The sequence below is a fragment of the Elaeis guineensis genome, chromosome 15, assembly GCF_000442705.2.
Source record: "Elaeis guineensis isolate ETL-2024a chromosome 15, EG11, whole genome shotgun sequence".
Lineage (NCBI taxonomy): Eukaryota > Viridiplantae > Streptophyta > Magnoliopsida > Arecales > Arecaceae > Elaeis > Elaeis guineensis.
The window spans coordinates 32,748,237-32,763,701 of record NC_026007.2 but is presented as its reverse complement, the minus strand read 5'-3'; the positions used below and the strand labels follow the sequence as shown (position 1 = coordinate 32,763,701).

The 15,465-nt window shown below is 37.7% G+C and overlaps 1 protein-coding gene across 1 annotated transcript in view; it reads left to right on the top strand.

Annotated features, from left to right (window-relative positions):
- LOC105034406 (uncharacterized) overlaps window positions 1-13,560 on the top strand; it is a 36,938-nt gene extending 23,378 nt beyond the window's left edge. The window contains exons 4-12 of the mRNA XM_010909555.3: window positions 3,443-3,501; window positions 8,908-8,931; window positions 9,827-9,909; window positions 10,017-10,081; window positions 10,338-10,387; window positions 10,778-10,879; window positions 11,218-11,277; window positions 12,590-12,703; window positions 13,208-13,560. Of these exons, the coding sequence (XP_010907857.1) occupies window positions 3,443-3,501; window positions 8,908-8,931; window positions 9,827-9,909; window positions 10,017-10,081; window positions 10,338-10,387; window positions 10,778-10,879; window positions 11,218-11,277; window positions 12,590-12,700 (554 nt within the window). The 3' untranslated portion in view covers window positions 12,701-12,703; window positions 13,208-13,560. The remainder of the gene's footprint in view (window positions 1-3,442; window positions 3,502-8,907; window positions 8,932-9,826; window positions 9,910-10,016; window positions 10,082-10,337; window positions 10,388-10,777; window positions 10,880-11,217; window positions 11,278-12,589; window positions 12,704-13,207) is intronic.
- The last annotated feature ends 1,905 nt before the right edge of the window (window positions 13,561-15,465 follow it).

The following is a 15,465-nucleotide window of genomic DNA, read 5'->3' as shown; positions in this document are numbered from 1 at the left end:
GGGGGGCAACTTCGGCTGTGAGAATTTCTCTGTATTTCCTTCTTTCGGAATCCGAACTCGGAAGTAGGGGGACTGGTGTTGGGTATAAAATACCCCCAGCCGAAGTTTGTAAAGGACCGACCCTTCCAGGACTTTTCTGGCTTCCGACCTTGTGTGGCGTCTCTCTGAACCCCCTCGACCGTCCGAGCTTCTATAATACCGTCCGGACTTCTCCGACAATGAGCTTCTCCATCCATCTATCGGGCCGCTCCAAAGGCTCTTTGGGCCTCACTATCAGCCGACCTTCTATAGTGATCAACTATTCTCTGAACTTCTTCCAGACTTCGTCAATATCTGAGCTTCTCCGACAACGAGATTTCTATAGTAATCAGACTCCATCCAAGTTTCTACGGCGGTCGACCGCCTTCAAGATTCCAACCGAGCTCCTGCAAGAGCCGAACTTCTATTACGAGCGGTCTACTCCGAACTTCTACTATGAGCGGTCTACTCCGAACTCCTATAGCGGGCGGTCTACCCCGGATATCTACTGTAAATAAATTTCTTTCGAACTTCTATTACAGGTAGACTTCAGTCGAGCTTCTTCGTAGCCGGATCCCAGACGAGCTTCTACAATGGGACAGGATCCACCGGCCAGGTCGCTACTTCGAGCTCCCACGACAACCGATCTTCGACCGAGCTTCTACAATAAGCGATCTCCTTTCAGCCTTCTACAAAAATCAGACTCCGTCCGAACTTTCATAGCGGATGGATATCGGACGAGCTTCTACGACGGACGGACTCCGGCAGCTGGATTTCTACAACGGCCGATCGTCTCCGGTGTCTGCCGAACCTCCCCAACGCTATCCGAAGTCCACCGCCGGCCGACCCTTCGTCAGATTCTTCATGAAATCGGACTTCTCCGGCGGATAATCTTTAGACGAGTTTTCACATCAGGCGAATCCCAGACGGACTTTTCTAGCAATCGGACTCCTACCGAACTTCACCAACAGAAAGTCTCCATCCGAGCTTCTACAGCAAATGACTTCCGCCTGTAGCATCAGCGTCTGAGGCATCCGACAACAGTAGACTCGTCAGCAGTCTCGGAAACATCCGAGCTTCTCCTAGATCGACGGGATAGAGAGCCATTCCGCTCCATCAGATATCCTAGCCGAGCTCCAGCCGACAGATCCGAACTCTCTGGCAGTCACGACAATGGCCACTACCCTACTCCACTCTCTGCAACGGATTCCGTATGGCTCCACCACTCTCTGATAAGTCACGACAACGGACACCACTCCACTCTCCGTAACAAACTCCACGTGGCCCTGAACGACCCCTAATGCCATTACTCTCCGTAACAAACTCCGCGCGGCTCTGAACAGCCCACTACCAGGCGGTTACAGACGTCGCTGTCAATCAGTTACGCTCTCCGTCTATAAAAAGAGACCCCCAGATACGTTCTTCTCTAAGCTCTAAACTCTATCTCGAAACTCTGCTAAAATTCTCACTCGAGCACTCCATTTCTGTTGAAGCAGAGTACTGACTTGAGCGTCGGAGGGTCTTGCCGGAGCACTCCCAACTCCGGTTTAGACTTCCCTTGCAGGTCCCGGCGGCGGCCGCGGTCATCTCAACTCCAGCAACTCCGGCTTCGGCGGAATTCTGCACCAACAGATAATTAAGCCTAATATAATATAATATAATATCATAATATCATAAAATTATATTACTTATGATATGATAGTATAATAATATATTTTATGGTAATCATATTACAATAATATAAAACGGTTATACTATAATATAGTTATAATAATAGTATAATACAGTTATAATATATGGTACTTTTTCAATGTACTAAAATAATAATATTATATTATTACATTATTAAAATAATATTATATGATTATATCATAAAAATATTGCTGTATTTTTATAGTAAATTTAGAAATTTATTCTTTGTTATATAATTTAGATTAAATATCAAGATAAATAATTTATAAATTAAGAATATGTTATAATAAATGATAGTAAAAATAATTAGATGTCTGAAAATACTATATAATATCCTTTATGATCTTTTTCTAATACTAAAAGCACTTTTTTGGTGTGGTCATCAAATAGATGTTTTAAATTTCTAGAGCATTATAGAAATATAGTTACTACATAGCAAGCAAATTTTTATTAAACTTAAAAGCTCAACAAACAAAAGCTCTACTACATACAACAATGTCAAACAAGGTCTTAGTAATGTGATCTATTGAGTACTATGTCAGCCACCTTTATATTTGATGGTCCATGTTGCCTTTAAAAGTTATCCTAACTAAAAAAGGAATTGCCACTCGATCCTTTTCTATATGATCTACTAATATTCCAATACCTTCTATGTTGTACCTTCCTAACCATGGTACACTGTATTGATCGATACCAATGCATACGGAGCATATTATATTGTATCGGTGCTGCATTGATATATGGTATAAGAGCCATACCAAGTGTCAGTATGCTGGACCAACCCCTAAACCAATTGTACCGACGTTATACCAACATTATACCTAGATGTTACTGATACAGCGTCCGGCATGGAGATGGCAAATCTTGTTCCTAAATTTCTTTTGCTTCATAGTCATTTAAAGTTGCCCTGACTCTAAAAAGAATTTAGTTAGAAAAGGGATCACTATCTTGTTCTTCGGTGCATGGTTTACTATTTATAGCAGGTGCTGCTGTCGATTAATGCTAATTTATTCCAAGTAATGAGTGATGCTATAGAGTGGAGAACTTCTGATAATTAATCTATGATGAACTTCCTTTTCCTTCATGACTTACTTTTTTTTTGTTTATGATGCACTTCTAGATGATGAAATTGAGAAAGGAAATGCTTGCAGTGTAAGCTAGTTGGTTGAATACATTTTTGGTAACTGTTACTTGAAGGCTTAATGCTTGAGGTGTAAGCTAGTTGGGTGAATACATTTTTGGTCACTGTTACTTGAAGGCTGTCATTCTTTTTTTTTTTCAATTGATTACCATATCTTTCATTAGTGCTGTTTGACTGATGAATTTTTTTATTTGTAGAAAAGGTCTCGGGCCCATGAACTTTTTTAATTGTAGTCACTGTCCGTTTTGGTGGTGAATTTGTGTATGGACAGATCAAAATCTTAGAAACTGACAGAACCATACGCAATTTTAAATCATTGAGGAGCTGGCCAGAGCGATGATCTGGAAATTTAACATTTACTGGTGTTGGGTGATTTTGAACGCTATCATAATCACTCAAACAAGATTATCTTCTTAGTTATGTTTTAGATATGGTGTTTCAGCATTGGCTACATTATCATGGAAGTGATAAATAAGAACATTATCTAATCTATTCTTTTCACGCCGTCATTGTTTTATTTGGCCCAAATTATGGGCACAAGGTTATCATGCTTCAGATTGTGATTCCCGCTATCTTCTTTGATTTTTGCAGACCCTTATGTTGATATGATCATGGTTGATGGTGTCTCTCTTCTTTGCAATGATTTGCAGGTAGGTTTTGGTTGGTTGTATTACATACATCTTGGTTGTATTTTCTCGTGTGCTCTCATTTATGTGTTTTTTCTAACCATGCTTTGACCTTCTGCACCAATTCATTTATAAATTTGTCGGTTGTTTTAAATTCTCTAAATATTGTAATGTTTTGATTTATTTAGTAATTCTTAATTCTCCTTTTTGTTAGCCCAAAAGCTGAGCTTTCTTATGGGATGATAGGCCACAAGTTTGTTATTATCCATGTGATCTTTCAATGAACTTTGGGGATATAAGGCAAGTATACAAAAACAATAATCTTAATCAAGGATTGTCAACTCAAAATCAAATCTCGTGCTGGCTGGCCGTCAGTATGAGTCGGTATACCTTTGTACCGGATTGTACCAGATCCAAACCGATATGGAAATGGGAGATGAACTGGGGAGAAAAAGAAAGAGAAGGGAGGGAGAGGGAGGAAAGGAATGGGTAGCCGGAGGAGATGCCTGCGTTGGCCACTGGAGGGCCGTAGAGGCCACAGGGTGGCTGCTGAGGCCTTTTAGGCTTCACGATCCTCCACAAGAGAAACTAAGAAGAGGGAGAGATAGAGAGAGGAGAGGAGGGAGGGGAAGGCGGTAGGAAGGCCGTGGTGGCCGCCGCCCCTCGCGGCCATCGTGGATTTTTTTAAAAAAAATTTGACACTGGGTTTTTTAAAAGTCGAGTTTGCCGACTTCACTGTATGTCGGATTTTTTTAAAAAATCCGACGACATAGGGGCGAAGCTCTTGTTTCAACCCTGCGGTGGTTGGAAGGGGTTTTGGACCGTTCGGCGGCCATCTGGTGGCCCTCTGGCCGCCTTCCTCTCCCTCCTCTCCCCTCCCTTTCCCTCTCTCTTTATCTCTCTCTTCTCAATCTCTTGTGGAGGACCGTGTAGATCCAGAGTCTTGGCCAGCCACCGTCGGCCTTCCTCTCTCTTTCCCTCACCTCTCCCTCTTCCTCTCTTTTCTTCTCTCTCGCTTCATTTTTGTCAGCATTCCAAATCGCATGCCCAAACTGCACCAGTTAGCTGCCGGTACGGTTTGGCATGCCCCGAACCGCCTGGTTCAGCCCGGTTTGGTGAACCATGATCATAACTTACAGGTCATAAGGCAGAAAACAAAAAAAAAATGCAGAGAATAAATTTAGAAATTTGCTGTTAGAAAACAGGAAATTTGAAGTATATATTCTTCTCCTCACCCAATTTATTGCTCTTTTTCATGACCTGCTGTTATTTTAGATCGATCTTATCTATGTATGTAAAGGAAATCTAAGTGGATTTCTGACTGGGATAGTTGTGATTGTTGGGATGCTTGTGGATAAAATCTGTTGTTTCCACTTGAAAATATCTGAGCATCTTAGCCAAAATATAGGTTTGTATAGCTATAGCAAGCAGTCACCGATCGGATAAAACCTATATCTTGGTCTAAACTATTTTTGTCTGATATAGATTGATATATCCCGATATATATCAAAAGATTGGCATGTTTGTAAAGGAAATCTAAGTGGATTTCTGACTGGGATAGTTGTGATTGTTGGGATGCTTGTGGATAAAATCTGTTGTTTCCACTTGAAAATATGAGCATCTCAGCCAAAATATAGGTTTGTATAGCTATAGCAAGCAGTCACCAATAGGATAAAACCTATATCTTGGTCCAAACTATTTTTGTCTGATATAGATTGATATATCCCGATATACTGGCCGATATGCTATCAAAAGATTGGCTGAGATTTTCAATTTTGCTTTTTAGAATCTTAAATTTATTTATTTTTAATCATCAAAAAAATTCAAATAATGATCTTAAGATGGGAGTTAATCACGGTCTACCATATTAACTGAGATATCAGAAGTCTTGATTCCTGTAGGATCGGTTGGGATCTCTGAAATCTTGGCTTTTTCGTTTTTTTAACGAATTTCTTATCTCAGCCAAGATAAACTAAGATCTTTGTCCGTCTCAGTATCAGACAACTTCTGAGGTGGCTGAGATCTCTGTAATTAAAAAACTTATTGGTTAGCAACAATTCCTGCAGATGATTGGGTTGGTAGTTTTCTCTTATTTTCTTTTTCTTTCCGTGGGTGGAGGGGTTTTTTACTCTTACCTTGGCTGTTTTGGTGACATGAGTAACATTTTATTTAGCATTTTATTGGTAAAAATCCATTTTTCTTTCAAAAAAGATGTAGAAGGCCTGAATGGCAGGATTACATAGACTTCACTATGCAGATTATGAAAAAATGTGGTTCATTGGCCCAAACGACACACCAAATCCTTACTGTACTATTTGTGATCCTTCATGAGAACATGATGTGCTTCATCCATGCAACATCGGTTCCCACTTGCACCTACTAGAGTACCTGCATCAAGGAGGTGATAAAAAATGTGGAACACCTCATGGAACTTGAGCTATTGACTACCTGCAAAGAAGGCATTTTAGGCAATGCATCAATCAGGTTGTTGGTGGTTTGAATTGTCTTCAAGTTCTTAAAAGTCTAGATTATTAACTATCATGATTCTTGATTCCTGTAGAAGTCCAAATATCTAACATGGTTCATATCCAAACCCTGTGATTGATTTGATTGACAACTTTTTCATATTATTTAAAATTAGTTTTGTCGGAAGGCTGCCAAGGGATACCATTATAATGGGAAAAGTCTTGTGTGATGATCAACAATGATGATTGCTTAAAAAGCTTATGATATTTAGATTGTATATTTTATTAGATTATGTTTACTAATATTAGGTTGGACAATGTCAACCTAACATATTGTTGGTTAGAGCTATTCCATCTAGTTGAGGCTCCAATGGGTGTTCCCATCTTCGGAAAAACAAAAATCTTAGCTAAGCTTACCCTTGAATAGACACATTCTTTTGTGGTTGAAACACCCCTTTGGAATTTGATTGAGTCACATAAAAATTTTGCTTGACATGGATGTGCTGTAGTTCTGATGGACGTTTGAGGACTGCTTGTGAATAAATAGATTTAATTTGGTTGAAAGCAGAGAGAAGAATTTAATAAAACTGGAGAGAGGAAAAATATGGGATATGGACAACAAGGGAAGAGGGGCCTATAGCCTTCCGTCTTTCATTAAAGTTTCCTGCTTATCTGGCCAATCACCACTCAAACAGCCAGCCACTCCCAATCTTTTAATGGATTCAATCAGCTTCTTTTTTGGTTCCTAATAGGGCTTCTCGAATAGAAAACAATAAAGCCAGCTAACATGCATGTGAACGGTGTGGCCAGTCTCTTGTTGATTCCTTAATTTAGTTGGACTGTTGAGAAGGAAAGTAAATTTAGACCTATTGGGTGATGGATTCTAATTTGTTTGGGCATCCATCAGACCTGGACAAGTGACCAACTATAAGAAATAATAATCTGTGGTGTTGTGCATCCAAAACCCTTCCAACATCTACTTAACAAATCTGAAACTTAAACTGGAAGATAACATAAGGAAACTAAACTTCAGTCGGGTCCAAGAAAAGTCTGGTCAAATCTTTATATTTGGCCTTTTTGTTCAGTGGAAAGGGGTGGCTAAAGGCCTTGTTCTTCTGCTTCTTTGCTGCTTTTAGTTGTGCCAAGATCCAACCAGATAGGTTTGCTCCTTACTGGAGCTGTAAAAAATCGTGATAATAGTATAGCACAGTATAATTACTGTGTGACTTTTCCTTATCCAAAATATAACAAAATTGAGATATTTTAATACCAATCATTTTTGAAGCGAACTTCTGTTTTGTGAAAATTTGGCTACTACAGTAAATGGCCGTTAATTTAAGAAATAACGATAACTCTCAGCTCCCTTTTTGATTTTCTTCATTTTTTACTAGATTGGGACCTGGTTGAAACTGAAGAAAAAGAGCGCACACAAAAAGAAGACCCCCATGAGCTAAAGGAGTAATTTGAAGTTTTGAATAATGCTGGATTCCTAAGGCAGTTCTTTAGTTTGAACTGTGATTAATATTTATTTTATTGATTGTTGCATCCTTTCTATTTTGATTTCATTTTACTTGTTCTCTCTTATTCTCTTCTTGACCTTTTTAATCAGACTTGGGTAGACTGGGCTAGTCAGTTTGGCTTCAAAACATGGATCTTCAGTCTTTCTGAAAGCACATGAAAATAAGTTTAATAACCAAAATCTTCACTTCCTCGTTCCTCTTTGCATGTGTGAAACCTTCTGTTGCACTCATTTAGGGCAGATCTGACTCTCATTAGAAGTTAAAGCCTGTAAGCTTAGACCCAGAGATGCTCGATAAGACACTTTGGAGACAAATGACTGGAATGACAATTTACTGATACCACACTTGCTTGATGACAAAGCAGCAGAAACATCATGTTAAGATTCGAAACCTTATAACAACCATGAATAACCATGTGGCGACAGTCTAATGCTTAATACTAATAAAAAAGTTTCTTTGTAGTTTAAAATTACAAACATGCCTTGTATACATGACCTTGAATTTCTTGGTTGATCTATATCTGCCAAGATTGAACCTCTAGGTTATGTCATGGTTTCTGTTTCTCAAATTTGTTACTATATTGTTAATTTATTTTTCCTCCCCATTCCCATCAGCATGCATATGCACCATGAAAACTCTTGCCCGGCACCCACAATCCTCTTAGCTGTGGTTGTCAATTAGCTGGATGGGCATGTAAAATCGCACATGGTAATGAAGAGGAATATTTGTCCACCTGCCCAAGACATAGCTGAATAACATTAAACCACATCTGGAAATGTTTCCAAGTCTATCATAGCTTCCTTTCTACAGAAAAAGAATCAGATATTTGAAATCCCAATAATCAATAATGTGATTGTTAGTCATTATTCCAAAGTCCAATGGATGAGCACATTCACCTTTTCTGAAGAAAATATGTAGTTATTTATCCTTAAGTTCTTTTCATCTGAAAGGTCATTTTTGGCACGCTTGTGTATGCACGCATGCATGCACGCTTTCCAGAGTCCAGACACATGGAAAGGTACATGATGGAGTTGTCAAACTCCTATTTATGTTGGTAGATTTATAATGTTGTCTTGATTGGTCTGTAATCATCATGTTCAGTGACTATAATTGCAAGAGCTGTTGTATACTTGCTATTAGTTGGAGTACTCACAGCTTTTGCCTTCCAGTTGTTGTATATGACAAAGGAGAACCATCAAGATAAATTACTTGAAGTAATCTTTCACTTTCCCTCTAGTTGTTAGATATTTTGCGAACCACAAAAAAAAAAAAATCACTATGGTACAGAATATAATGTTATAACTGGTGCATCATTTATGTCTACTTGGTTTTCCTGGACCATGCAACTAGAAGTTCTATTTTCATCATATGAGTATTTATTTCATTCTTTTTTATAAATTCCCTACATGGCCAGTGACACTATTTTTTTCATTTGGCTCTTGCAGGTGGATCCTCAAGATATTGTTATGGTGCGTACATTTCTAATATGAGCAACTCATTTCTTTGAATAAAGTATGCTATTCTTAGCCAACAAATATAAATGGTTTTTATGCTGGACTGCTATGATGATGACTGTAACTGAGCTGGTTGTTATGTAATGTGGCAACTTTATTTTTCAGATGCCTTTGCATTAACATGGTAACTTCCCAGGTATACTAAATTTCCAAAGAAACTTCTCTATAACCATGTATGAGTATTTGGATTTTAAGTAGAATATGGAAGCTTTTCTGTGGACTTGTCCAATGGATTTAGAGGGTTGAATTTCAGGATTAAGTTTTTGCCTTTCTTAGATAGTTATTTTGTACATGAAAGATGACTGCAGTTTGCTATTTATCATTGTCCTTTGTATATGTGCAATTCTATAGGGAGTTTGGAAAGTTCTCTCCCTGCTTGTATCCATTAAAGTAGGTTTGCTTTGCCAACTGGTTTTCCAAGTTTCATGGCAGACCCTTCTCTTTCCCAAAGTTGCTTTAATTGGGAAGTTGGCAACAACGATTGAAAAAGGTTCATCATCAGAATTAGTGTTCATCATATAACCTTTTTAAAGAACTCCTAGATCAAATTCTAGACCATGAAGCCAACCACCTGGATGTGACTGACTTTGCCGATTAAATTTGATTGTAATTTGACAATGAGATAGATTAGTTGTGTTCAATCAGGAACTGCTGATGTCAAATAATGATAATAATTGGTTCTGTTAACCTGATATAGCTGGATGCTTCTTCTTCTGTGCAGCAAACTTTGCCTGTGTGCCAAGGATGCAGTTCCCATAATATTTGCTATTTTGCTTTAAAATTTTACAGCAGTCACCTTTATGTTTACCTTCTGCAAAGGTGCTGTGACTGATTTCTGTGTTTGCAACAGTTGGTTGTATCTTGGCATATGAAGGCTGCCACAATGTGTGAGTTCTCTCGACAGGAGTTTATAAGTGGATTACAATCACTTGGGTGGGACATTAGCCCTCTATGCTGATAATTTGTTTCCCATTTTTATTTTCAATGTTTTATTATTATAGCAGTAAAGAAGCTGCTAAAACCAAATCATTTTCATGCAGGGTAGATTCGATTGAAAAATTTCGTGAAAAATTACCATCACTGCGTACTGAGCTTAAAGATGAAAGTATGTACTTTCTATATTTTCGGGAAGTGATGTGGTATTTGCTTTATTGAAATGTGCTTAAAATTGTTGCTTGTGGAGTTAAAATTTAAAAACAAAAGAAAGTGAAACCATATGGTACAGGTTGATGTAAATGTGTTTTTGGTGCTTGGTGAATATTTTTTATGTTTGTGACAACTTTGTTGTGCAGAATGACTTCCTTCGGGTGGAAAAGTGATTTCTTATTGAATTGATGTTTGCTTGGTTCTTTGTCATACAGATAAATTTCGTGAGATATACAACTTTGCATTTGGTTGGGCTAAAGAGAAGGTATAAATTAGTTGTTTTCCCTTATAATCTGTTTTGCCTCTTGATATCCTTGATCAGCTTTAGCTGTGGATACAGTTAGACAAGTTTGCTGAATGATTGATGATTTTATTTCCTTTTCATCTTCTTCATATTTTTCTTGGGCCTTGATTTTTTTTGGAAAAACGAATGATTAATCCCATCAACTAATTGGGAAATTTAATGATCCTTAATAAGAACTGTAACTCAATCACTTAGTAAGAGGTAATGAATTTTTAAAGTACAGAACAAATTGTGATGAGTCACCCAACTGAGAACAATGATTGATGAATTTGTGGAGCTTACATTCTTCTATTAATCATGACGCTGCTTTCTGTTTTTGCCTGAGTTTTTTACATGCTGTGATAATTGCAGGGTCAAAAATCTCTGGCACTGGATACAGCTATTGGCATGTGGCAGTTACTTTTTGCTGAAAAGCATTGGCCCTTAGTTGACCATTGGTGCCAGTTCTTACAAGTAGTACTTTTACCATTTTCTATTTAATAAATTTGTTGCATGATTTCGTCCATTCAAATTTCTTTTATGAGAATGAAAATTTAACTACGTCATATTTTTGCATCAATAGATATAATAACTTACCTATTTTGATAATTTTTTTTTTTTTTGCTTGATATAATATATATTGCCAAGGTTGTATCTGTAGAATACACTTTAGTTATTCTGCTGCTTCTGCTGCATGCTTTTGCTGCACTACCTTTACACTTCATCCTTCTAGATCCATTTTGACTTTGTTCATCTAATTTCTTTGCTGCAACTTATGTTACCCTAGTGCTATGACAAGCTTTCTGATTCAGGTCAGGCATAACAAGGCAATCTCAAGGGACACCTGGTCTCAGCTATTGGAATTTGTCAAGGTACATGTTAATTGTTTGTTGCATATGTTTTTTTCCAGACTGGTATCACATTGTATTTCTGTAATCACAGTAGGATACTCCGGGGCAATCCATGCAGATAGAGACATGCTTATAAACGGCACATCGCTTGCATTCTTGCATAGCTGATACTCTTAAGCACCTATGCCTGTACAATCTTTTCAGGAGCACGTATTCTTCAGATTATAGCCTGCATTTGCTGGAGTTTAGTTGTAGGCAAATAGATGAGATATATCTAATTGTAGTCTTTTTCATAATTTATGAGTTAGTTGTTGGTACCTGGTACATAATATGATAAAAGGTTATCTACTTCACATCCGTTTGTAGTTCTATTGGAGTACATATATGCTGATATGGATATATCCGTAATATATTTTACTTTACATATTTATTGGTTGTAAAAATTCTTAATAATTTTCCAAAATTGCTAAAACTGCAGTGAAACTGCTAAAACTGACACTTAGAACCCAAAACCACCCAAAACCAAAGTTTTAAATCCTGAGGGATAGAGGTGTCCCAATATCTTCATGGAACGGGAGGCTCCATTGTCCTGTTCCATCTTGGTAGCCTTCCCAATCATTCATCCTGTAGATATCCTCCATCTCTTTCTTTTTCTTCTTTCCTTTCTTTGTTTCTTTTTATTTTCCTTCTTTTCTTTTTTTTTTCTTCTACCTTCCTTTTTTTCCTTTTCTTATCCCTTTCTTTCTTTCCTTTTTTTTTTCCTTACCCCTTCTTTTCTCTTTTTTTCCTTTTCCTTTTCCGTCTTCTTTCTCTTTTCTTTCTTCCTTCATTCCTTTCTTTCATTTTTCTTCTTCTTCTTTCCTTTCACTTTTTTCTTTTTCTCATCTTCTTTTCTTTCTACTTTCTGCTTCTTTCCCTGCATGGATGGGTTTCGTAATTCCGATCTCATCTCGGTGCCATTTTCTCTCAGGAATGGGATGGGATGGCCGGGATGCCCCCTATCCCTCCGGGATGTAAAATCTTGTCCAAAATCAGATTTTTGAACCTTGTTGCATGTGTATAAAAGCATGTACAATACTTTTATTTATAGAATATACATGCTTTTCTTTTTCAGTTTACAGTTTATGTGCTAGTTGGATGTGCATCTGGGATTAAATTTATTTCATGTTTTCCTATTCAATTTTTCTAATTTTATTACATTTAAATTCTTTTTCCTGTTTATAATCGTGTTCTATTACAATATCCATAACTTTTGTTAATTATCTTGTGTCAAATGAAACAATCCATTGATATGTGTCTCTGTGTATTCTAATTTGTTCCTTGTTCGGTGCAGACAATTGATCCTCAACTATCTAACTATGATGCACAGGGTGCATGGCCCTATCTGATTGATGAATTTGTGGAGTACTTATTCGATAATGGGATCATCCAGCGTGAAAATTGAAAGGTAGTTAAGAAATGAATTGGGGCATAGGTCATAGCAGAAAAATGTACCTCATTATCAATTTCTTTTCAATGTGCAAGTAACCATAATATGACACTAGTTGCTCATAAATCTCATCAGTAGCTGCATAAAATTGACTTCACAAAAAACATGATGCAACATTGGAAACTAGTGTGAATCTGAGAGCCTGGTGATATGGAAGAAGATATTCTACTCTTCTGGCTGCTCCAGTGAGTATATATATGGTATTAGTGACCGATCAATGTCCATGGGTACCATATGGTGATTGACTTTTACTATTATTTGGTAATTTTTGGTCAAAGGTGATTTTTATTTAGAAGATGGTAACATTTGGATGAGCAAGAAAAAGTAAGAGCTGATGATTTTTTAGAGATGTTACCTTCTTTCCCTTTCATATCAAAATTTCCATTTTACCTTCTTTTGTACCATATCAAAATCTCTCCTTGGGTGTCGAACCACTCTATTCATAATTACTCTGCCGTGCAGGTGCCAGATGATACAAGCTGAACCTTTTGTTCCCATAAGTGCAGTTGATGGAATATTGTAATTCAAATTAAAATGTTCATTTTTTATACTGGAAGTTCTTGGGTGTGTCTGTAAGTCCAAGATTCCTGTTTCCTTGCTGGTTTATTATATCACCAAATGAATTGCATGGGGTAATCTGCATGGATAAGCCAGTATATCACTCAAGGTATGCTGCATTATTTTTACTAGTTTCTCATTCAGATTGGAGGCTAAAGCAAAGGCATCTCATTTTATTTTTATAGGTCATTTTCATGATTGTGGATCTGCTAAAAGGAAACTATTCTTGCATTTTAATGGTTGCTGTGTTTTCATTATATCCATATTGTAAAAGTTTGGCAGCATGGTGGTTGCTAATGTTCGTTTCATCGTTTTCTTGTCCTGTTGGAAGTTCTACCTCTTCTTAGAATGCTTGCTTCCCTGCAGCGCAGAGATCTGGGAGAGACGGCGGCATGTTGTTGCCTTGCTCTAAGAGCGATTACAACTCCCATACAGAGTATGTAGAAGTGCAGTACTATTTCCAGTCTGCATGCGTATCATGTGGAGGGAATTTCTGTGAAATGCGAGTTGTGATCAGAAAACTGTGTTTTGGCGTACGTGCTCATGTTGAAATATTGATTCTTGGAAAGTTGACGCCACAGCATGCGCTTGTTGAATGCACCAAAACTTTAGGGGCCACAGGTACCTTCCACAAGTTCTGCTTCTCCTTTGCCCCTCGCACCATAGTGAGACAGGAATGGTGCTAATATGAGCTAACTAGGAACGGTAGTCAATCAGTGAAGGCTCTAAATGATAATCTAGCCCCCATTTTTGGTGCTTTGAGCAACGGTAGTCAATTAGTAGCATTTGTATCAAGGTAAAGTGGCGTTTAAGCGAATGGTGTATCAGTGGCCCCCAAGTGGTCAAGGACTCCTAGATCATTACCATCTCAATATGAAGTTGAAGCCCTACTTTAATGTTGCAAGTAGCTTAACATATCATTTTTAGGGTGCAAGACTATTGTTCTAGGGTGCAAGATATGCTCATGGGGTGCCCATTAACATTTGCTAAGATAAAATCGGTGATACATCTCCAATTCAATTCATATGGTGAGGCATGAAGGATCAATAAGAGTGTGGTGCAGATCATTCATGAAGTTCTTCGTCTGAGCCAATCAGTTTCTGTCAAGCGATCGTCCTAAGGGTCTATGGTGAAATATAAGTCTCCCTTCACTTGGCGATAGTTGACTTATAACAGTGGAACGATCTCTCTAATTGTGAGATTTGTATCTTATTGGATTGTAACAAACTCTAAGATGTGTTATCCTTAGCATTTTTCGCATGTCCTTGACGCGATGGGCCTTAGTCTTTGTCCGCGTATACTCTTTTTTGAGGTCTCTTTAGATCAGTCTTTGGTAGTTTTTTTATATGTTTTTCTAAGTTCTTCTAAATGCACACAAGTCCTTGAAAAGTCTAAAATCCATTTGAGTATGATTGAGTTTGAACTCGTATGCTTAGAGAATTTTTGCCGGTGAAGATCCACTTGAGAGCTTCTTATAGTTCCAGACTTAGTAATATACCAAAAGGATTAAACCTCTTTGGAACTGATAGAGCTATCCTCTTCCTCCTATATGGACTTTGACTTTCCATTCATTTCCACTGCTCACTTGTTTTCTATCTTCATTTTCTATCTTAGAACCTTCTTTGTTCTATCGATGTAGACTTAGACATTGGAGGATCTTCTCTTAGGAAGCTTATGACAAGCAGACTCTTTTTGCATATGTTTTAGGGTGCTCATAGGGGTTATAGTATAGCTTTGGTCCTCTACAACTACTATCAAATTTCGTCCCAGTTTTTAGAATCCTTGAGTCATCACTCTAGCTCTCATCGTCAAGTCCAACTCATCATCTTGAGTCAAATTAATCCTCGATGGCAACAAAATTGGCAACGGTCTTGACCTATATTGATAGGACAGATTGAGATATATTGGTAGGACAGATCGAGGCTGAGGTTGTGGGGGCAAGGCTTCGAAATCTATTTCAACAATAGTTAGATCTCATCTTCAAGCGATCATTCAATAATACCATACATCAAAAAACAATGCATGAAGAACAAGCTTTTCCATCAATTAGTTCTAACTACAAAGATGTTAGCTCGATGCTCATGCACACTTGCAAAATGATAAGGCTCATAATATGGCTTAACAACTCAACTTCAGCATTTGGCTTCATAGCTCTAAGGTTC